General features: G+C 34.1%; 2 protein-coding genes and 1 long non-coding RNA gene across 3 annotated transcripts; all 3 read left to right on the forward strand.

Annotated features, from left to right (window-relative positions):
- Positions 1 to 863: 863 nt before the first annotated feature.
- Positions 864 to 8,190, forward strand: LOC134839620 (uncharacterized). The gene is made up of 4 exons (XM_063855231.1): positions 864 to 1,390; positions 2,130 to 2,337; positions 5,908 to 7,473; positions 7,838 to 8,190. Exons 1-4 carry the CDS (start codon positions 972 to 974, stop codon positions 8,126 to 8,128), a joined length of 2,484 nt encoding a protein of 827 aa, XP_063711301.1. The 5' UTR covers positions 864 to 971; the 3' UTR covers positions 8,129 to 8,190.
- A 5,438-nt stretch (positions 8,191 to 13,628) lies between these two features.
- Positions 13,629 to 16,670, forward strand: LOC134838913 (uncharacterized). Its single transcript, XR_010162360.1, has 3 exons — positions 13,629 to 13,724; positions 13,940 to 14,013; positions 16,528 to 16,670. It is a non-coding gene; the product is annotated as an uncharacterized LOC134838913 (long non-coding RNA).
- A 2,090-nt stretch (positions 16,671 to 18,760) lies between these two features.
- Positions 18,761 to 23,210, forward strand: LOC134840021 (sodium/hydrogen exchanger 2-like). The gene is made up of 5 exons (XM_063855648.1): positions 18,761 to 18,777; positions 19,368 to 19,663; positions 20,036 to 21,271; positions 21,689 to 21,894; positions 22,773 to 23,210. The coding sequence occupies exons 1-5, from the start codon at positions 18,761 to 18,763 to the stop codon at positions 23,094 to 23,096; spliced, it is 2,079 nt and encodes a 692-aa protein (XP_063711718.1). The 3' UTR covers positions 23,097 to 23,210.
- The last annotated feature ends 631 nt before the right edge of the window (positions 23,211 to 23,841 follow it).

A 23,841-nucleotide genomic window follows, 5' to 3' on the forward strand; every position in this document is an offset into this window, starting at 1 on the left:
TCGATGTAAAATTTCGAAGCCCGCTAACTTTTTGTCAAAAAACTCGTTGAAAAAATTCCGTTATAAATGCCCTGTTTATGAGTCAAAGTTTGTCTGAAGATGAAAGCAGCAAGCTCAATTTTCTGATTACTGTTGTCGAAAATCGTAACATTCACCAGAAGAAAAACAAAACATCAAAGAGCGGTGGGAGGCTGGATTATTGTTATGATGCGATGTCTTTTTTAAAATTGCCATGGTTTACAAATTGAAAAAAAAAACTTAACTTAACTTCGTATTGATTACAAAAAAAACAGCTGATAACAAAAACTGAGTATTGATTTTACAAACGTCAAGCTTTCTTCAATAGTCAGAACAATTACTAGAAAAAAACAAAAGCATCAAAAAGCAAAAAAAAGTCGGTAATTTCATCATGCGAACATAATTGTGTTTATAATTTTTCAAATTGTGATGATTATACATTGGGCAAAAAACTTAAATGAACCACGTATTGATTTCTAAAAACAGCTGAAGCTTTAATTGTTAATTTTGTATTCAAGCCAGCTAAATTGAAAGCCAGCGGCTACCTTTTCTCTTTTGCTTCACACTATTTTTGAGTTCCGACTTTTTTTCAATCAAATCAATCCAATTGATAAACAAAAGACCTTCTTAATGTACACACTTTACCGAACTGCTATTTTTTGAGATTGTCGCACTATTCAATTACGTTTATTGACAGTAAAATGCAGTTGTTTATTCTGACAGAAAAAAATAGAAAAAATTTTGAATCCACTCTAAGAAAAATCTGCCCCCTATTATGAAACATTCAGCGCATTTTATGAAAAAAGTTGTTTTGAAATAGTTTAAAATTCAAAAAAAGAGTCAAAATAACGCTTTTGAAATCATTTTCAGCTGTATTTGTTGTACCGGCAGGCTAAAAAATTGCTCTTTCCTCGCTTTTCTAGCGGTTTATTTTCAGTTTTTCCCCGTCAAAAATGGCTAAAATTGAACCTTCAAACAGCAAAACAACTTCAAACCTGGAAAAAACCGCGGAAGTTGAAAACTTTTTCATTCCTTCTGAAGAAAAGTCAGAAAAGTTCACGAAACGTGAAATGATTTTGATGAGCACCCAAGATTTGTTCAGTTCTGTGATGCCCCAATTGTCTCTGGGCTCAACTGGACTTATTTCCATTCTCTGGGCTCTGGCATATTTATTTTTCACCGGAATTTTTGCGTTCCAGACTTACGAAACAATGGTTGAGTACTTTTCTCATCCGGTAGTCGTGTCGATTACCCTGGAAAAGTCAGACCAGCCAGTGGACTTTCCGGCTGTGACTGTCTGCAACAACAATCCACTTCGGAGGTCAATGGTGTCGCGGATATCTTTCATGGAGGGACTGGCATTCCTCGACAGGTAAACTATTGTTAATTGGGGCTAGTGTATAATTGAATTTCTAAAAACGAAAAACGACCAGTTGCTATGCACTAACTTTGAATCTTTCGACTTTCGCAATTCACCCGGGTTATATTGCAATTCAAAATTTTATATCTTTTATATCATTGTATCATTAATGCAACTAATGCAAAAAACTATAAATGTATAAATCAGGAGCGGATCTAGGGTTTTTTTTGGGGGGGGGGGGGTGTCTCTTTTCTGGTACTTTTTGAAAACTTTTGACCCAAAAAGAAATCATTTTTTTGGCGCACTCCCACTCAAAATTAGAAAAAATTATGGGTCGGTCGGCCGAAAATAGGCGTCGGAAAATACTAACAAGAACGTACTCTTTGGGTGGTTAAGTGGGCAAAACCCTCAGGAAAAGCGCACACAACTCACACCAAAACAAGCCACTAACTATCACATATCAGCCAATTTTTAATCTTCACCATCTTTTCTTGCGGCGCGGAGAACCGAATCGTATTTGATTATGAAAAGCCAAAAATAATTAGTGCTTATTCTTTGAAGGTGAGGTAATATTTCGCAGCCCATAAAAATAACCCCGAAAAATTGCTTTTATTTTCTGACTAGGAGCTCAGCAGCATATGTCTGTTAAAAGCTGAACAGCTTGTATCTTGGTCCTTCCTTAATGAAAAAATTGTCTTTCCCTCGTGGATAAACTTGAAAGTTTTTTTTTCAATTCTCCTTTATTTCACAGATACGCGCTGGAAACGATGGAGATAGCACACGATCCAGGTTTCACAAGTACAGAGTGCGACCTGGCCAATGGGGACGACTTCCTGTGTGCCAATCAGGTGTGCATCAGCTCCCAGTGGGTCTGCAACAACAAAACCGAATGCGGAGATAGCTCCGATGAGTCGCCTGCTATCGATTGCGAAAATCGGACTGCAATTAACTCGTCAAAGGTAAGTACCAGATTGAACGAGAAATAATTTCTAAATGATCTTCTAAAAATTGTGAGCAAGTTTACTAATTGCAGTGTAAGAAGCGTCTTATCTTACTTCTCAATTGGGAAACATACATGCCTGTTTTTATCATGAAGTTATAGGTTTTTTTGTAAAATAAAATTAGTAAATGTTTACCTGCAACTCAGGCGAAGTCGCTGTTATAAGTCTTTTTTATCATAACAATTAATGGTTACCGACTCAACTTGAGAACAATTTTTGATCCATTTTTGTCAGAGACAAACGCTTTGAGCCTCTATTTTTGAGTATCGCAACCTATGATGAACATGCTGATTGACACCTAGATGTAAAAAAAATCACTCTTTGTGATTTCTAAAAGGAAAAACTATATGGAAACCTTCGTAATGCTAATCACTACAGTATATGTTCCCAGCAGCCCAAATGGCATTATCGAAAGAGCTGCAGCAGGCCATTAAACATTTTGAAAACCAAAATCAAAACATCAAATGACGCAGTCAATATAAAATAAAACAGGCTTCATGGATCAGTCTTAAAAATAATTATAATTGTTATCAGAGAGTAAATTTTGATTGAAATCAAGGTATTCTCAAAGGGATCATTTCGTAAATTGTTCACTGACTTGCATTTGTGGTAACTTTTACCCAAAACGCATTCGACATATATGGCATAGACTAAATGGATAAGATTGTTTAACTTCATCAGAATCAAATTACTTGAAAAATGTCAATCATTGTTTCAACTCAAATGGATGGTCGTTCAGCAAGGTCAGTATCGCATTCTACGTGTCGCTAGCACGAACAGTTCGTTCTACATGGTGGCTTTGGAACTACGCTGCTTGAGTTCAACATTTCGTGTTGAAAGCGAGATGAGTTTAGCCAGAGGTAGCTTTCTCATAGAGTAATTTCGGATAGGGTACACCGTCTGCTCGTCACGCTATCTTATTTTCGGCCGGATAGATTCGTGCAACTTCTTAGTCTAATACCAATCTTAATCTTACTCTGATATCTCCTAGTCTCAATAGATAAAGTGTACAGTAGTATTTACGATTTAGTTCTTGGAATTTATACAGAAGGAGAACAACTGTAGTCTAGGATTTATTCAAATTGTTCTGGTGCTGAAACTACAAGTAATTTCAGCACTACAAATAATTGTGTTATTTATGGAATATGATTGGTTAGTTAGTAATATTTTATAGGTATAGTTTTATCAATAATTTAGTTGGTTATAAATACTAGTTTAGAACTGGTTCCAGAGAACATGACTTCTCACACGCCTCAAATTCTATGAATATAGCCAAATTGATTTTTTGTCTAAAATAAACACACGCCAGTGTTTTTCTTCATCTAACGCGAGTTTTGATGCGTTAATAGCAATTGCTTGATAATGCAAAATGAATGAAAAAAGTTTGTGCTCAAGTTTCTATGGCATGTTTTAAACACTAGACTTCTCATTTTTCCACTTCAACGCATTGTTCGGATAAGTCGGAGTTTCCACTTGGTTGATTTCTTTGAGATTTGCACAGTTTTTGAAGTCATCGTTAAAAACGTGGTTAACTAAAGGCTTTGGTACTCTTGATCTAGCAAAAATTGCTGGCAAATAATTCTGGCCTTTGTAAAAACTTCAGTTTAGTCGATTTCTTCACCGAGAAAAACCTTGATGTTTCTTTGGAGATTATTTCATCCCGGTCCGTTCGATTTCGTTCACATATCTGATTCTTGTAATTTGAATCCTCTTTTCCCATTGATGATTTGTTCTTTTGGCAGACCTGAAATTATCTAAAATGGCGCGCCACATTTCATGACTATTCGTAGTGCTGTCTCTTTTCTGAAGCATTTTTCATATCAATGAAATTCGATTTAATGGTTTAAGTTTTTTGCCGATAAAATCCATTATAAATGATTATTTCCCATGAAACTCCAGTGTGGGATAGAACTAAGAAAATCTCATCGACGCGTTTGCTTTCCTTGAATCTGCTTATGATTAAGTATAGTTTTTAACCAGTAGCGGAAACAGAAGGAGCACTGCCTTTATCAACACGGATCGTTTTTATTTGATTTTACAGTTTAATTAATTTCTCTTATCATTTAGAGTTAAAATAACGGGCAATTGATAAAATCTAAATCATAACAAGACTGCTCGTATCAGGGCGAAGCCCTGAATGTTCCGACTGCCTTTTAAGGTTTATGGAGCTGTAATAACATTTAAAAATTCAATGAAATGAAACAAAATCAAAAAAAAAATTTCTAAAATTTGAATTTTTTTATGAAAATCATCCCCCCACACGCCACACAAAGTACAAAAGGATAGTTTTTGCTCTTTGTAACAAACCAATTATGGCACATAAGCTTCTTTTAACCAATTTGGAACGATTTCTAAGACGGATTAAATCTCCGCTTACGCGTTAATAGCGCGAAATATATCGCGCGTTAATTGTCCCAAATTGGCCAAAATGGCAATCTTTAAACCCCCGTAACTATACGAAAAATGATCACAGGTGAAATATCTTTTCAAATTTGAGCTCAGGACAACAATACTTTTTGAATGATGTAAAAAAATTTCGTGAAAAATGGCTAGTTAAAAAGTCGAAATTTGTCTGAAGAAAAAAAAAACCCACCCCGAGCACAAATATTCCGTTACTTTTGTATCAAAAGTCGGAACAACAAGACTACTCGTATCAGGGCGAAGCCCTGAATGTTCCGACTGCCTTTTAAGGTTTATGGAGCAGCAGTAAAAACATTAAAAAAATAAAATGAAATAAAAAAAAATGAAATTTTTTTCTAAAATTTGAAATTTTTTATGAAAATCATCTCCCCACACGCCATATAAAGTACAAAAAGAGAGATTTCGTTCCTTGTAACAAATCAATTATGGCAATTAAGCTTCTTTTAACCAATTTGGAACGATTTATAAGACGGATTAAATCTCCGGTTACGCGTTAATAGCGCGAATTATATCGCGCGTTAATTGTCCCAAATTGGTCAAAATGGCCATCTTTAAACCCTCATAACTTTACGAAAAATGATCACAGGTGAAATATCTTTTCACATTTAAGCTCAGGACAACAATACCTTTTGAGTAATATAAAAAAATTCCGTCAAAAATGGCTAGTTAAAAAGTGGAAATTTGTCTGAAGAAAAAAAGAACCCACCCCGAGCACAAATATTCAGTTACTTTCGTATCGAAAGTCGGAACAAAAATAAACTATTTTCATATCAGAGATTATTTATTAGACGTTTCTCAATTTACATAATTCTGATATGCAACGACATCAAAAAACCGATAGTCAAGTGATGCCTTAATTAAGCAGTTCATTTTCTAAAAAATTCTAAGACGTTTCAACTGTAAGGTAATAGAAGTTGTCCAAACCCTGCAACCTCATTTAAAAAAAGAACTAACATTAGACACTTGGAAAAATTAGGTAACTGGTAATATTTTATGCATATCGTTGCGATAACAAAATCTTTTGTATGTAAATTATTGGATTTTTTCTTGCATGATTATTTTTGTTGTTTCCTAAACGCAATTGTGTCTGTTTGTAATTTTGATTAGGTTTGTTTGGGAGACTACATTCTGTGTCCGGAGGAAACCACTTGTGCTACAGCTTGCGACGGCAACCTCGAATGTGTCGTATACCTCGGCTATGACGAGTCCCCACTGGCCGGATGCGAGGACTCCTGTCGGACTATTATTCCCGTGTCGGAAGTCGAGGAAGTACTGTCGTCTCCAAATTTCCCCGAGAAATACCCCGAGGGTCTCTTGTGTGAATACACACTCGAATCGAATTATTCTGATTACGTAATCAGTGTTAATTTCACTGTTTTCAACGTGGAAAACGACTGTGACTACGACTCCGTACGACTTCAAGACGGTTACGTAACCAACTCGACTAACTGGATTAAGTACAACAAGAAGACCCGTTTTTGTGGCAATTTGGAGGGCAATGACTTGCCGAATGTCACTTCGAGTAGCACTTCGCTTGTGATCTTTTTTAACACAGATATGATGGGAAATAAGCAAGGATGGAGTCTCACTTACCAAGCGGTTCCCGCGACTGCAAACGCTACTGGAGCTCGCCGAAAACGTCGGTCGGATCCCGCACCTACAGCCGACCCACCTTCAGATGGATCTGATAGTTACGATTTCAATTATGGGGACGGAAACTTTGGTGATGATTACATGAATGACATGTATGACATGTTTGAAGACTATGGCTTGCTTGGACCAGCTTCCTTTTCCAAAATAGAACAATATGATTGGTTGAAAGCGTTTGAAATTGCCAAAATGCCAGACTACTCCGACTTCAAATCTTTCGTGAAGTTCAAAACTAAAGAGATCATCGGAAACGGACACCAGAAAGAAGACTTCATTGTGCAGTGTGTGTTCGATGGTTTTGTTTGCAGTACCGACTTGTTCACGACTGTTCAAGATCAAGACCTGGGAAACTGTTTCGTATTCAACTCCGTAGTTGATGTAGCACAAGTAACCCAAGCTCCGAAACAGCCAATAAACACCACCAAAACGGGTTTCGCCAGCGGACTGAAGCTAACATTTTTCCTCGACAAAGACGAATACATCGGAATTCTTGGTCAAAATTCCGGTGCCAGAGTTTCCATTTCGAACCCAAAAGAGTTCCCGCCGACAAATTCCAAGGCTTTGTTCGTATCGTCCGGATCTAACACTATTATCTCGATGACCCAAGAAAAGATTAGCCGAGAGACCTACCCGTACTCGGATTGTCAGGAAAATTGGCCCGAAGAAATGAGAGTTTCCGACAGTGCGAAGCGATTCATGTACACTCAAGATCTGTGTCTAGTGATTTGTCAGAAAACAGCCATAGCCGAAGTTTGCAACTGCAGCGAAACTCCTGATTTCGAATTCAGTTCTGACCCTGAAATTGGTGCGAAGAGTGTGATTTACTGTGATCCATGGAATGACGCGGCAGCTTCGTGTGTTAACAATATTCAAGAGGACTTTTCCGAGAACAGACGAAGTTGCGAGTGTCCGCAGCCGTGTGAGGAACGAGTGCTGAACAAAGTGACCTCGATAACCGAGTGGCCGAGTGACATGTATGCGCCCTACTTTGTCTCTCTCCTGCAAAGAACCAAATCAAGAGCGGTAAAAACAACGATTATTTCAAATTTGTTGAAGCCTTTCTACTAATGGAAAAAAAAAACGAAGTATTTGTTTTTTTGTTTACAAAAAGCATCTGATTATTAGTTTTTTCTTTTTCTTGAAGCTATTGACAAAAAATGTTAATATTGTTTTTTTTTCATGTAATTTGTATAATAACAGTCGTCAAAAAGGTTCGGTTTAGGGCCGCTATATCAGAAATTGATAGTAAATCCGTCAATTTTTGTGGAATCCTCAAGCAAATAACACGTAGTGCAAAATTTGTCATCAAAATGAAATCTGCTACGTCCAAATCTAACAACGTTCAAAGCATAAGAATCATGATTTAAGAAGCTATTGTTTTCTGCAGGTGTTTAAATTTATGAAGCGGATTTTGGCATCAAGTGACAGCATGGACCAAGAACAGATGAGTGCGATGGTGAAGAAGAACTTCGCCAGAGTTGAGATCTACTTCGAGACCATGAACTTCCAGAGGTTCCAGGAGACTCCTAAATACAACCCCTCGACTCTCTTTGGAACCCTGGGGGGCAACATGGGTTTGTGGCTGGGATGGAGTGTTTTTGCAGTGTTCGAAATTCTCCAATGGGGCTACAGAGTCGCCGCAATTGCATTGTCTAGAAGCCCGTCTAAAAACCTATAATAAAGATATAAGTAAAGGCGTTCATACAATTCTGACAAATAGGACAGTTTAAAATTTGAATAATTAAGCCAAAAATACATAAACAATTCAGCTGGTTTTCCAACTGTATATAGGTTTGAAAAAAAAATGGACTAGGAGTTAACTCTCGATTCAACGTTGCCGCTTGGTCACTATGATATATTAACGTAAGATGTTCTAATTTTTGTTGCTAAATTATCTAGATTCGGCTTTGTTCACTTTTGGCCAAGTTTTCTGTTGATGAATTGCCTATATAGTTTTAGCAGAAATCCACTGAATTGTATTTGCCCGAATTATCTGGACGCGATAATCGATACATTGAGTGCAATTGAAGCATAATCAACAATTAATGATCACCAAATCCTCACATAAGTCGTCTTTCAATATTTAGTTTAGTTTGTAAATTTCATCACAAAAACAGTCGTGAATTCATTTGAAAACACAACAAACAGGTTAGTTGTAGAAAAAATCGTGATAAATTTGAAATATTACCCCACCCATAAAGAACTCAGAGTCACTTTAATATATTGATGTGTTGTTGATTTTGTTAGAAATTTAAATTTAGCTTGAGTATATTAAATTATTTTTCAAACATATTGATAATAAAAAGTCATAGATTGTTTTCATTTGACAATGCACACAATAAAATTTAGTTAAACGTTGATAAACGTAGTCAGACACTTATATAGGTAGCGATGAACTTTTTTCAAAGAAAAAATTGAAAATTTTTCACGCACAAATTTGATTTTTCGCGGATCGATTTTTTCTTTGCAAGTTCAGCTCAATTTTTTTGTTAAAAGGAAGGGAAACTTCACTATCGAGTAGCAAAGAGAAAAGCTCACGAAAAACATAATCGACTTCTAATTTCAAAAGTGGTGTTTAAATTTCAGATTTTCCAGCAAAAAAAAACTATATATTATTCCAATTTTCTCAAATTGGATTAAATCTATCAAAAATTCCCAATCATTAATTTTTCTTGAAATTCAAACAGCTTGAAGGCCATCTATTTTTTTTCCATTTTCTAAAGTTGAGATTTTTTCAAAAAATAAGTCAGTATTTTTTTTCTGTTTCCTTGCCTTTATTGACTCTATGGAATCTCGATCAATTTTTCCAATGATGTGTCACTCACTGTCTTAAATTTTCCGCCGAAAATAAATGTTCGCTTTTTTACCCGAGCCAATAAAAAGTTTCCACCTGTTTTTTTTTTCAAAAAGAAAACGCCTACAACGCAGAATCTTTTGTCAAAATCCATCTTTTTATATAAAAAATATATTTTTAAGCTTTTAGCATTCTTAAAAAAATTAGGAAACCTATTTGTTCGACCTAAAAAACGAGTGGAAAAAAGAAAAGGGCTTCAAAGTAGGAAAAAGTTTCGTATGTGAGTGAAGTCAAAATGTTCACAATTTTATAACACAGGCAAACGTCAAATGGGGTCGGTGATGTATCTTATGAAATTATTGAGAAAAAACGCTGTAAAATTTACGTTTTTGACCATTAAATGTTTTATTTTGAGTAACGACCGCTATTTTTACTAAAACTTAACTAGTTTTGAGTCAATCGATGTCAAAAAATAAAACTAAAATTAAACTTTTTTTGAAAGTGAACAGTTTGGTCTATATTTCGAATGGCTGGGTCCATGTTTTGACTATAATTGATCTATAATTTGACTGCGCTCGACCTATGCTTTGAAAATTTTGACTTTTTTTACTCTAAAAGATATTGATTAAGTTTAAATTAAAACTTTTGAAAAAAAAACAGGACTACCCGCATTTGATTAGGTTTAATTCAAATTTTTTGAAAGTAAAACAGGACTACCCGCATATGAATAAGTTTAAATTAGATTTTTCGAAAGTAAAACAGGACTACCCGCATATGAATAAGTTTAAATTAGATTTTCTGAAAGCAAAACAGAACTACCCGCATATGATTAAGTTTGTATTAAATTTTTTGAAAGTAAAACAAGACTACCCGCATATGAACAAGTTCAAACTAGATTTTTCGAAAGTAAACAGGACTACCCGCATATGAATAAGTTAAAAATAGATTTTTTGAAAGTAAAACAGAACTACCCGCATATGATTTCGTTTAAATTAAATTTTTTGAAAGTAGTACAGGACTACCCGCATATGAATAACTTTAAATTAGTTTTTTTGAAAGTAAAACAGGACTACCCGCATATGAATCAGTTTGAAATAAATTTTTTGAAAGTAAAACAGAACTACCCGCATATGAATAAGGTTAATTTAGATTTTTTGAAAGTAAAACAGGACTACCCGCAAAGGAATTAGTTTAAATTAGATTTTTTGAAAGTAAAACAAGACTACCCGCATATGATTAGGTTTAAATTAGATTTTTTGAAAGTAAAACATGACTACTGGCACATGAATAAGTTTAATTTAGATTTTTTGAAAGTAAAACAGGACTACCCGCATATGAATAAGCTTAAATCAGATTTTTTGAAAGTAAAACAGAACTACCCGCATATGATTAAGTTTGAATTAAATTTTTTAAAAGTAAAACAGGACTACCCACATATGAACAAGTTTAAATTAGATTTTTTGAAAGTAAACAGGACTACCCGCTACCCGCATATGATTAAGATTAAATCAGATTTTTGAAAGTAAAACAGGACTCTCTGCATATGAATATGTTTAAATTAAATTTTTTGAAAGTAAAACAGGACTACATGAATATGAATAAGTTTATTTTAGATTTTTTGAAAGTAAAACAGGACTACCCGCATATGAATAAAATTAAATTAGATTTTTTGAAAGTAAAACAGGACTACCTTCATATGATTAATTTTGAATTAAATTTTTTGAAAATAAAACAGGACTACTCGTATAAAGACAAAAAATCTGGGTGTTCAGACAACCCTTTAATTGAACTCAAACATGAATTTTGAATTTTAAACTTCTATGCTCATCCCATCAGGCAAAATCAAACAGCAAGTGGTAACGTTTGAGTCGTGAAGGGAAACATTTTGACCAGTTTTCTTGTCTCAAATCAAGTCAAGTTGGAATAAATTAGAGTGGGATGGGAGTCAATTCGTCTCGCTAAGGTGATTCGTTTTTAGTTTCAAGCGTCGTAGATGAAACAGAGAGCGCCAGCAAAAAAAAAGGTCAGCTTTTTGTCAAATTGGCAAATTTCAAACCCCTAAAGTTTTGTAAAGTTGGTTGCAAAAAAATATCTTTTTGAACGTGATCGCAGATACCTTCGATAGGTCAGAAAAATTAGTTCAAAACTATAAAATCAATCGGCGAAATTAGTCTGCATGAAAACCACTGCCCCGATTTCATTCTTTTCGAAACACTTGTAGGCAACTCGTTCAGTTTGTAGACAACTATAGTTTAGCGCTAGTGAACTCTCCTCATTTGAGTGATGCCAATCGCATCCAAAGTTTATATCAGAAAAGACTAAAATGTTTTTTAAAATTATATTGTAAAAAAAAAAAATAGGCAGTGATTCACTTACCTTTCGAATGCACTTGACTTGTGTTTTGACTATGATTGACCTATTTTTCATCGATCAAAATAAGTTTGATTTGATTGAGTTTAATCTATTTTTTGGCTCATACGACTCTGATTTTTGGCTCATAGGCTCAAGAGTTTAGCGACAGCTGATTATCAGTAGCTATTATGAGTTTTCGGTTCTGAAGGTAAGAACATAAGATGATTACCTTGACCCAAGAATAGTGGATTTAAGGAAAGGAAGATGCCCCGCCCCCATCAACATTTTGATCATTTATTTATCGGGGCGAAGATTTTATATCTGTAACTGAAAATGTAGCTGGAATTGTTTATTCTGGGAGACTAATTATGCACCTAAAACTGAATTGAGGTAGGCTATTTGTCATACTAAAAACCCACAAGCAGTTTATAAATCTTCTACCTTCCAATATTTATCAAAGTTGTCTTTACAAAATAATAAATACTTGTCTTATACAAGTAAGCTTCCTTCGACCAATTTAGAATGCTTTCTAAGACGGATTCAATCTCCGCTTACACGTTAACAGCGCAAAATATATCGCGCGTTATTGGTAATCTTTAAACCGCCATAACTTTACAAAAAATAATCACAGGTGAAATATCTTTTCAAATTTAAGCTCAAGACAACAATACCTTTCGAATGATATAAAAAAATCCCGTCAAAAATGGTCAATTCAAAAGTCGAAATTTGTCTGAAGAAAAAAAACCCACCCCGAGCACAAATATTCCGTTACTTTCGTATCGAAAGTCGGAACAATAAAAGGTAAGCTTAAGACAAGTCACGCCTTGATGATTTTGTTGTTGATGAAAATTAATCAAAGCAGCTGATAAAACTCAGCTTTAACTTTTTCGAATTGTTTGAGCTTTGAGATCTAAAAAGAACCAATGTCTGCTTGTAATTATTTTCCGCGATATTCACATTTAATTTTGTCCTTATCTAATCTTTTTGCAAATTCGTGTTGCATATACAGACTTTTAGTGACAAAATTTTACAAGCGCGAGTACGTTGATATTGCAAAAATGTTCCATATATCGAGTAGGTTTACAAAAAATTCTTTTATAACTCATTTTTTTCATACATAATTTTGACTGCATTTGTAAGAAACAAAGACGCTTGAAAATATCAATATTAAAAAAGCACAGAAGATCTCCTCCAATTTTAATATTGCCAATAAAAATGAAATCTTTAAAATTGATAAAAATTTCTGATATTAACCAAAAGTTTTTCTGAGCAGTAGTACCGTGCTGAGAGGAGAACCGATACCCTCATAATTTTTCTCGGCATTGTATTGTATTTTTTAATATTGTTTGAATCAAGACAAAAAAGGCTTTAATATGATTCATTGCTCGACCCATTCCAATGATTATTTGTGGTGCTTGGTTTTCCGTCAAAAAGAAAACAAAACAAAAAACTAAGACAGAAAAGCAAGTACAAAGTTTCTCCCCAGTTTCAATGGTCGGTAGAAAAACAAATAATATTCGAAAAAATACAACAAATGAAGGCTATTTTCCATTTTCCCCCACATTTAAACTTTAGCTTTGAAAAACTAATTGCACGTTGTCCTAATGTGATCAAATTTTGGATGCTGAACAAAATTACTATTGTGAACACATTTGTTTTTCATATCTTACATCACGCTTTGAGCCATAACAACATGCAAGAAAACTGAGAAAATGAAAAATTTGAAATGTTGGGTGGGGAGAAGAAAAGAGCCCAAATAAACAAATAAAAGTGGAGTCTTCATCTGATGCTTTTGATTTCATTGATAGAAAAATGATCAGCGAAACAGAAAGTGCATTAGAAAAATCATAAACTAAGAAATAGGTTCTGTAACTGTAGCCATTCAAAAACTCATCAATGCTTGCTAATGATCGTTACGAAAACGGAAACTGGCCTCTGCAAAGGCCGCCATTTGTTTTAAATTTATCGGATCTGATTTAAACAATCTTCCTGTTCGAAGTTATAAACATTCCTCATTCTTGAAGGTGTCTGATATATTCATAGAATGATCAAAACAGACCAGCTTTTTAAATGGAACCGATGAATTACAAGTGTTGGATTTTGGCTATTTTTCTTCTTTTCATAGCTGGTAAGGAACCATTTCAATTTTTTCCTGCATTTTACTGGGTAGTTTTTTGTACGAAACTATTTCGAGTTATTTTTTAGTCTTCACTTCTAAAGAATTTAATTCACTGCTCATTTTTTAACTTCATTTAATTTATTAAATTAACTTCTGGCCTCCTTCATTAAAAAACTATTATTACATTTTTTGGATTCTTTTACTGAAAATTCTGTTCCTTTTAGAGCCATTGTCTTCCTCCGATTCGGGAACGACGCCACACCACCAACACACAAGCCATACACAACATCATAGTGAGGTAGAACATTGTTTCAAAAAAATCTGATTTTTGTTTTTTTTTCTTCTTTACTGTATAAGATTCGGGCTGTAAATTGACATGGACGAAAATTTACCGAGTAACAAAAAAGTGATTAACAAAAAGTTTTAGCAAAGAATTCAAAGTAGTTTTGATTTGATGTCTGCATGACGATTACAATTTTCTGAAAAATGCGGTAGAACTTTGTCAAATTTTATCATTGGAACTTGCTATGCTTCCATGATAATTGAATCATGCTCAAATTGGACTATGCTTACGAAAGCTCGATAGCCAACATGCTCTGTTTAATGAGCGGAAGAGAACAGAATTGAACTAAATTTTAATAACTTTTAAAGGCGCTTGCAACCTTGTAACAAGGAAATTTTAAAAAAGCTCCCAATGACCTTTGTAAAGAGTCCTTTGTCAGTTGTCCAAAGAGCAATGGAAATAAATTCAAAAACTCAACTGAAAAGAAAAACAGAGCAACTCAAGAAATTAAAAGAAAACAAAAATTAAAAAGTTCAAAAAAGAAGACTTAGATTTAACTGTTTTTGCACAACAAGGAAAACATTCTGACCCATTGACTTTGAAAGAAGTTTCAAGTAACATGACTTCGTGTCAATTGTCGTTTAGTTTTACAACAAAAAGTTGTGCGATGAAAAAGATAGATAGGACAAATAAATCAGCAGAACCTATAGATTTGCCCGCCTGCGTAATTAAAACTGCAAAGTTTTTCAACCATGAACACTTAACTTTTCAATAAACCAGTGCATTAAAGAAATTTGTTTCCGATTTTTCTCTAAAAATTTCCCAATTCCGACAAAAAGGAGATCCACGAGAGGAAATTTACTGCAGGCTAATTTTGGTAGCGATTTCAATTTCTACTAAAATATTGCTAGAACTTTTGCTTGAACGTTTTCTCTGCATATCTAGAAAAAAATTGACCCACACTCAAATTTGCTTCGAAAAAAGTCGTCTTTTGACGCTTATAACATAGATTGAAGAAAAAACTATGGAGTTTTTAAGCAAAGCTTTATACCTTAGCTGTTTTTTTTAACCGTGCTGAAACATTTCAATCTGTTTCACTTCTAGTTTTTCTCAAACAGCCGAATTTATACGGATTTTTGACTCAAGCTCATTAACTACTGGCAAATTTTTCATCCGATAGTCTTTGTGTAGGATCCGATAGTTTTCATATTGTATGTCAATGATTTTAGGAGTAAATTGGGAAATCATGTTCAAGCCGCCCATGGCTCATGCTGATGACACATCTTTTCTTTTTGCGGAATTTTTTTTTGCTAATTTTGAAGTCCAACATACAAGATAAATTAAAATCTGTTTTGCTATACTCGTCCAAGAACGAACTCATTGTTAATGCAGACAAAACATATACAATCAGGTTTAACAAAAACTCATTTGGTTCTATATTTTTTCTCTAAAAAAAAAGAAACTAAAAAATTAAAAACTTAAGATTCAGCAAAAATTGCTAGCATTATATTGGACAAAAAATTGACTTTCCCGGACAAAATTTACAAATAAATTAGCAAAAAGGTGTGCGGATTTCGGTAGTTATAAATTTTACGGCATAAATTGCTATTAATGACCTGTTGTTGATATCCATAGTTTTATCCCCTCTTAATTCTAGTTGTTTTTTTTTAGTAGATGACAACAAAAAAATGTTGATTGTTTGCATCTTCAAATATAATGGAGTGTAAGAGTTTTCTTCTTGAGGAAAAAGATTGAAAGATGTCGTTATTTACTTTCAAAAAACAAAACACTTCCTAAAAATTTTTTGCTTGCCGAAAAATTTTGATCATTTCAGTGAAAAAATAATTTCTTGAACTGAGGAAATTAAGAAAAGAATCATGCAAAATCATAAAAAGTCGATAACCAATAGATCAGAAGAAGTGAATTTTGGACAGGTTTATAAAAAATGTGCCAAAAGACGGAATGGCTTACCTTGAATCCTGACATTGATTAAAAAGAAGTAAGAAACTGAAATTAATGAATATTTACTACATTTAATTGCCAGTTAAAAAAATACTGGATGTTTTAAATCATTTGTGTATCATGCAAAAACTTACGTATTTAGTTTTACATATATTTATTTTACATTTACCTTAAAGTTTGTTAATCATTCTAATATTATCTAGAACCCAGTCTGGTATGATTTAATCTTGTTTTTTGTCTTGTAAACTTACATCAAAGAGGATGTTTTTTTTTTCACCTACGGCTAATCATAACAAAACTACATGTTTGTCACAAAAGAAAAACAAACCACAATTGGAATAAAATACTTGTGACAGTTTGACACACAAGCAAATCTCCAATTTGCAAGCTCAAGTAACAAAAAAATGACAAAAGTGACCAGGATTGACAACAAATGGTAGTCATGCATCTCTAAAAATTTATCAAAAATTGGAAAACAAGCAGGAAAAGAAAAAATATTACGACAGTGGGGGATCGAACCCTTTTATCTGCTGCGTCATAGACAACATTATTTTAATATGATTTCAGCACCATAGTAGCAACCATTCAAACCACACTGGACACCACGAGGAGCATCATTATGACCATAGTCATGAGTCACACCATCACTCGATAGATGGAGACACACACAAACACGAAGATGATGTTGAACACGAGTCTCATCACAGCAGCGCCACACATCACGAGAGGAAAGGCAGAATTCAAGAAGGATTTTTTTCCGATGATGAAATGGAGAAGTTTTTTTAAGAATTGTATTTAATGATGGAGCCAGATACCAAAATTATCTATGATTTTGTTCAGATAAGTTGAATATTTTTGATCTGATCCCTCAAAAATGAGTCATTAGGTCCAAGCGTTGCTTGCATTGCGTTTTTACTAATCAATTTTGGGAAAATTTGATTTCCCAGATCATTTATTGTGAACCAGAATTTTTGCAAGATGCCAACTAAATGTTCACTGTCCTTTTTTTGTCCTCATCACGTGATGTGTCAGCAGAGGGGAGGGAGAAAAGGAGGGGGGAGGCCATCATAGTCATCACACGGGTATTCATTTGTTCATGCTCAACTGGGACTATGTCAAGTTTCCTCTCATGCTAACAGCTGTCATATGCACACTCGGCATATTCAAGGCAAGTTTCCTCATCCTAGTTGTTCCGACTTTCGATACGAAATTGACGGAATATTTGTGCTCGGGGTGGGTTTTTTTTTTTCTTCAGACAAATTTCGACTTTTTAACTAGCCATTTTTGACGGAATTTTTTTATATCATTCAAAAGGTATTGTTGTCCTGAGCTCAAATTTGAAAAGATATTTCACCTGTGATCTTTTTTCGTAAAGTTATGAGGGTTTAAAGATTGCCATTTTGGCCATTTTGACCAATTTGGGACAATTAACGCGCGATATAATTCGCGCTATTAACGCGTAAGCGGAGATTTAATCTGTCTTATAAATCGTTCCAAATTGGTTGAACGAAGCTTATTTGCCATAATTGATTTGTTACAAGGAACGAAATCTCTCTTTTTGTACTTTATATGGCGTGTGGGGGGATGATTTTCATAAAAATTTTCAAATTTTAGAAAAAAAATTTTTTCATTTTATTTTATTTCATTTAATTTTTTTATGTTATTACTGCTGCTCCATAAAACTTAAAAGGCAGTCGGAACATTCAGGGCTTCGCCCTGATATGAGCAGTCTTGTTTAGTTTTATAATACATAGTATAATAATCGAGTGTTAAGCACAAATATTACTTTTATTTATGAATTGTTACTTATTTACTCGAGAAAGCATCAAAAGACATTGCTGCCTGTCGAGTTTTAAATGGCTTTCCTAAGTTTGATAGGAAAAAATGCTCCTTTGACAATTAAATAAGACATACTTTGAGACAGGGAAGGGGGTGGACGCCCTTTTCAGGATTCAACCCCCCCCATGACAGCCTTTTTGTTCTGTTTTTGCATTTTATATGACATATGACTACCCCATAACCTTCTTTCAAAGGCGCCCGTATATTATTTTGGCATCCATTGCTCAGAAAATTGATTTGGTCGGCTTACATAAAAATATTGAAAATGTTTTCAAAATCTCCGCTCCTCTACATAATCCTAGATTCGCCCCTGATCTAGCTGACTGAACTTGTCCACCTTTCAAAAGACAAATAAACATGCTATTGTTTTTGTTTACTAATTTGAATCAATTTTTTTATACAAGAAATTACCATATTAAATGCCACCATTATAATATTATTACTTATAATATTATGCCACCATTATAATATTTGTTGTCTTTTTCTAGCAGATTTTCAGCAAAAACTCTTGTCCCAATTGCTTTTTTACTATGACTCTCGAATATGATCAAGCTCTAGTTTTTTGTTCAGATCCTTTAATTACACAACACAGAAAAAAGTTCACATTTCACACTATTTTGAAAAAAAATTGTATTTTAAAAACTACGGTCGGACAATTCTGAGCTACTTGCACAGTAACCGGCTATCCTTGTTGTATTTTTAACTATCGTGAACGTCAAATTATAGCACAAAATAGGACCCGTGGATACATCACTCAATTGCAAACACGTTTTTATCTTTATATCCAACTTCGTAAAATATAAGATTACCCTGTAAAGTTGATGTTTTTTTGGTGTGGGGGGGGGATAAGAGCTTGAATTTTAATTGACTGACTGGTTTTTAAAGTCAATAACCATCGTCTAACCCCCACCCTCACGTTTTATATTGTTTCCATAATTGTCTTGCATATTATTATGGCTAAATGGGTGATGTTACGATGTAAGTTTTAAAGAACAAAAATGATCACAATAGTTCATTTTTTTCAGCATGCTTGCAATTTCCTGGCAATATGACAATTTTAAAATGGTTTTTGTTCCGATCATTGAAAATGGGGAGGAATTTTTTGTTCGGGTGTGTTTTAGTTTTTTTTATTTTGCACGCAAAATCAGCAACGACAATTAATCATCGGACAGAGTTGAACGATATATCATATTAAAGCCCTTTCAGTAGTAATTCATACGACATTGAAAATTTTCAAAAACATTTTCACAGTTTTGCCGGTTGAAAATTTTTGATTTTTGGTCTAAGTTCGAGCTAATTAGTAAAGTAGTTAGTAACTGCAATAGCTTATTTAAGCTTAATTTAAGACGTGAAAAATTAGTTTTACTCAGTAAAAGTGGTTTTTGGATTTTTTAGCGCAATTTTGGAAATCAAAAACTTGAAAACTTTACAAAAACTGTTTTCCAATTGACCTATTTTACTATGACTCTCAAATATGCCTAAGTTTATTTTTTCGTTCAGATTTTTTTGTCGCAACATGCAGAAAAAAGCGACACCAATTTGAGAAAATATTTTTGTATTTTTTTAAGACTGTGTTCGGAACATTCTTCATTGTTCAAATTTGATTTTCATACGTGGGGGGAAAGTGGAGAAGAGCACCTTGATTTCCAGGTTGGCTTCCACCACACTGGCATCCTGGCACGAGTGATCCCGGAGTCGTGTCTGCTGATTATAGTGGGACTCCTAGTCGGCACTCTGGTCTATCTGACCAACTTCCAACTCAACATCCAGTTCACCCCTCCCACCTTCTTCCTCTACCTCCTCCCCCCAATCATGCTGGAGTCTGCATTCTCCCTCCACGACAGGGCAGTCTACGAGAACTTAGGCACAGATCTTACTTGAAGCTCCCCACCACAAAAGCAATTAACTTCATTTTTTAACAAATTATAAAACTACCGCAAAAACATACACTTTTTTCATGACAAAAAAAGTATTAGTTTTCTCACAAATTATAAAACTAGTGCAGACTACGTACAATTTTTGTTTATATAACCGTTTTTTGGTAGTAGTTTTGAGCAACTTGATTTATCTCTACTTTGTTGTATAGCCATAGTTTAACCCCTTTTGCTCCTGATTTTAAATTTGATCAATTTGCTTGGACTATTTGCTGCTAAATGTTGTTTCTGTTGTGAATTTCATTCAGTGTAATTGGTTTGGTTTGAGTGGGTAGCTTTAACTTCAATTGATCTAAGCTTAGGCACGATCCTTCTTTACGCCGTGCTCGGAACCATTATCAACTGCTTCACAATCGGAACTGTCTTGTTCGGAATGTCACAACTCGGCTTGTTCTCGGCCGAAGTGTTCGCCGACTTGACTCTTTCTCGTTCGTTTTTGTTCTCGGCTCTTATTTCGGCCGTGGATCCAGTCGCTGTTTTGGCAATTTTTGCCGAAATTGGAGTCAACCCAGTTCTATATTTTCTAGTTTTCGGAGAATCACTTCTGAATGATGCAGTTACAGTTGTATTATACAGAATGATGGCTGCTTTTACTGAAATGGAAACAATTACCTTCGTCGAAATTCTAAAAGGCATTACTTCATTTTTCATCGTAAGTTTGGGCGGCGTTTTTGTCGGGTTAATTTATGGTATTATAACTGCTTTCCTAACACGAATTACAACACACGTTAGGGTTGTCGAACCCTTGGCTGTTTTGTTTCTGGCATACGCGTCTTACTTAACGGCAGAACTTTTCGAGTTTTCGGGAATTATTGCAATAATTGCATGCGGAGTTTTACAAGCTCATTACTCGTTTGCGAACATTTCGAACGATTCCGAAACTACTGTTGTCAACTTCTGCAAAATGTTGGCGTCAATTTGCGACTGCATAATTTTTTTGTTTCTTGGAATTGAAACCATATCTGAATCGCATGTTATAGATGTCGGATTTATAGTTCTATCCATTATTTGCTGTTTGCTTTTCCGATTTCTCAGCGTAGTCGTGTTGACTTCGTTAGCCAATAGGAAGCGACTACGAATCGTGGATTACGAGGAGCAGTTTATAATGGGCTATGGAGGTTTACGGGGTGCAGTTTGCTTCTCGTTAGTAATTCTTATAACCGAAGAACAAGTTCCACACGAGCTAAAAAGTCTGTTTATTACTACTACAATTGTAGTGATTTTCTTCACTGTTTTTGTACAAGGAATTACAATGAAACCGTTTGTGAAATGGCTCAAAATTGAAACATTAAACGTGCAAGATCAAACGATAAATGAAGAACTTAATAGCAACTTGTTGGACCATGTATTGGAAGGTGTCGAGGTCATTTTGGGTCAAATGGGTTCGAATATCATCAGAAGTAAGATTGAACAAATTGATGAATATGTGATTAAAAAGTTTCTTCAGAACAAGATCGAGTCTAAACACGGAGTAATTATGAAGGCATACCAGGGAATTATGCTAAAAGAACACCAAGCTACTGTAACTGCAGCTAAAGGTCAGTTAGATTCAAGTTGTTTTCAAAAAAGACCGAGTTTTTCTATCCATTTTGCAATTGGATGCAGAATTTGAGGCGATAAGTACAATTAAGTTTAGTTATCTATTAGTTATGTTGTTTGCACGTGTTGGCGGAAGAAAATAGTGCTTTGACTTAATATTTTGATGAAATATATAATTTTTTAATGAAAATTTTGATTAATTTTTTCTCAACTTATTTAGTTTTGGGTTGTTTTAAAGTTTGCATAACTTGAACAAAAATTGACTTTTCAGAAAAATAAACACCTGCGGACTTGTTCCATTTTACAATAAAAAGGATTTTCTATTTATTCAATGGTTGCGAAATTGAATAATGAATGGACCTTTTAAAAAAAACTTCCCAAAAAATGATCAAAATTTTTTGATGTTTTTTTTTCAGGAGGCGAAGTTACTGGCGAGTACGAAAGAGTGATGTTCCGAGACACAGACGAAACCACATCTGCAGAACAGAAACCTCCGTCCATGTTCGAGGCTCTATTCGAGCGAACAGCATTTGAAGACGAAGTGAAACGAAGGCAGAGTGCACCGTCTCGTGTCGTGTCGGAGAGAGCTAAGGTCAGAATAGACGTGCCCATCAACAGAAAAGTGAGTGAAAATAAAAAGCATGAACCAATCATAGCATTGAAAAATCGATCAAAAAAACGAACCCAGCAAAATTTGAACCTTCGAACAAATAGTTTCTATATTCTTGTGTTTTGATCGAGTTTCTCTTGTCTAAAAATCAAAATTTCAGATTTTTTCAGATATTTTCCACTCAAAGAAAATAATTTTTGAGAAATCAATTCTAGGTGATATGTTACAATAGGTGGTAATTTTGAGTATAGTGCATGTATTAAATTTCACAACTAAAATGCATTATATAGTCTTTTCATTTTCAATCATTGTCATTTCATTTTCAATAGTTTTTCTAAATAAATTACTCTGCCAAATGAAATTATATTCAAAAAATCAAATTTTACACTTCTTTTGCCGAAAAAATTGGCTTTTGAAAAAATTATAATTAATGTGCGAAGTATAACAAAAAGCGATCCAGCTATTCAAATTGAACCTACCACCTATTGTTAAAGTAAAACGAGTTAAAGTAAAAAAAATTAAGGTAGAATTTACCCTAACATTACCTTAACTTTACCTTAAAAAATTGTTAGGGTAAAATTTACCTTAACTGAATTAAGGTAATTTACCTTAACTTAACCTTAATTTTACTAAAAAAGTTTAGGAATGCATTTAACTAAACGGGAATAAGGTATTTTAACGTCGTGCAAATTTACCTTAATTGTTAAGGTGTTTTTAGGTATTTTTTAAGGTAAATTTACCTTATCTTTTTTTGAGTGTAATATATCACCCAATTCTACACCCTGTCCCAAAACAAGCTTTTGCCGCTAAAAAAAAGAATGTTTTTGTATTTTATATCTAACTTGTAGTTAACGAAAACGCGTCACGTAATTCGATTTGTTTTCCCAAAGATTTCCCGAATCCAACACGAAAAGTGGTACGTTGATGACAAAGACATCAAATCGGCTTTTGAGACGCTTAAAAAGTCGAGAACGAGCAACATGCGAACGTGTAAATTCGATTCCCGAGAAAGTATTTGTGCCGAAGGGGGGAAACTGGAACACCAGTTGCAGGCCATGCATAAACGAAGACAAAAAGCGATTACTGTTTATATAAACAAACAAGCGAAGGCAAGTGGAAACACGACTCCAAAGTCTATCTTGTCGCGAAGTTCGGTCGTGAATGAAACTACTAATTCGGGGTCAAGTCAAAACAACGGGCAATTCCATAAATAATCGAGTTTCAAGCACCAAAGATTCAAATAACCAAAATGTTAAGCATGGTATGCTGGTGATGGGTTGACGCATAGTTAATGTTGCAGACAAAACAACTTCACTAATTTTCATATAATTCTCCTAATCAAGAGACTCTATATTAAATTATGGTTTAACTAACAATTTAATTTAATTTCACTAATCTTTACAAGCATCCAAGAGATGTAATCATTTAAAGCGACAGATCTAGGGAAACTTTTAGAAAAAGTTTCTAGCAATTTGTCAATTTTTCTGACACAGACAAAACAGTTTCCGCGAAAAAAATGAAATAAAAAAACACTAAATCAAAAAAATTAACTGCCAAAAATTTCATGGGCAATGAGAAAAAGTGTGGTAAGATTTGCCTCAAATTTCACATTATATATAGAATCGATGGCGTCAAAAGAACTTTAAAATACCTATCGGACGAAAAAATCTTTTTACTTCAATCTTTTCGTACACAAACACTCTATCCTTTAACAGAAAGTCGTAACAATACTAAATTTGCAACATCTCAATACTCTTGCAAAATTTTTCCAAACTCTTTTTGTGATCACTCATAAGATTCTGATCAATTATACGGTTTTATTCATCAAGGACAACTTAAACAAGACTGCTCGTATCATGGCAAATCTTTGAATGTTCCGTCTGCCTTTTAAGCTCTATAAAAAATTTCGCTATTTCTCTTCAAAAAATTGATAAAATGTTCAAACAATAACACATTTTT

This window comes from Symsagittifera roscoffensis, chromosome 2 (genome assembly GCF_963678635.1).
Source record: "Symsagittifera roscoffensis chromosome 2, txSymRosc1.1, whole genome shotgun sequence".
NCBI lineage: Eukaryota > Metazoa > Xenacoelomorpha > Acoela > Convolutidae > Symsagittifera > Symsagittifera roscoffensis.

What these genes read in the sequence shown, in the direction of transcription:
- LOC134839620 (XM_063855231.1), top strand. Translation starts at nt 972, where the DNA reads ATGGCTAAAATTGAACCTTCAAACAGCAAAACAACTTCAAACCTGGAA. An exon ending in GGACTGGCATTCCTCGACAG is followed by an intron (nt 1,391 to 2,129) that starts GTAAACTATTGT and finishes TTTATTTCACAG; the next exon opens with ATACGCGCTGGAAACGATGG. An exon ending in CTGCAATTAACTCGTCAAAG is followed by an intron (nt 2,338 to 5,907) that starts GTAAGTACCAGA and finishes AATTTTGATTAG; the next exon opens with GTTTGTTTGGGAGACTACAT.
- LOC134840021 (XM_063855648.1), top strand. An exon ending in GGCAGTCTACGAGAACTTAG is followed by an intron (nt 19,664 to 20,035) that starts GCACAGATCTTA and finishes ATCTAAGCTTAG; the next exon opens with GCACGATCCTTCTTTACGCC. An exon ending in ACGTGCCCATCAACAGAAAA is followed by an intron (nt 21,895 to 22,772) that starts GTGAGTGAAAAT and finishes GTTTTCCCAAAG; the next exon opens with ATTTCCCGAATCCAACACGA.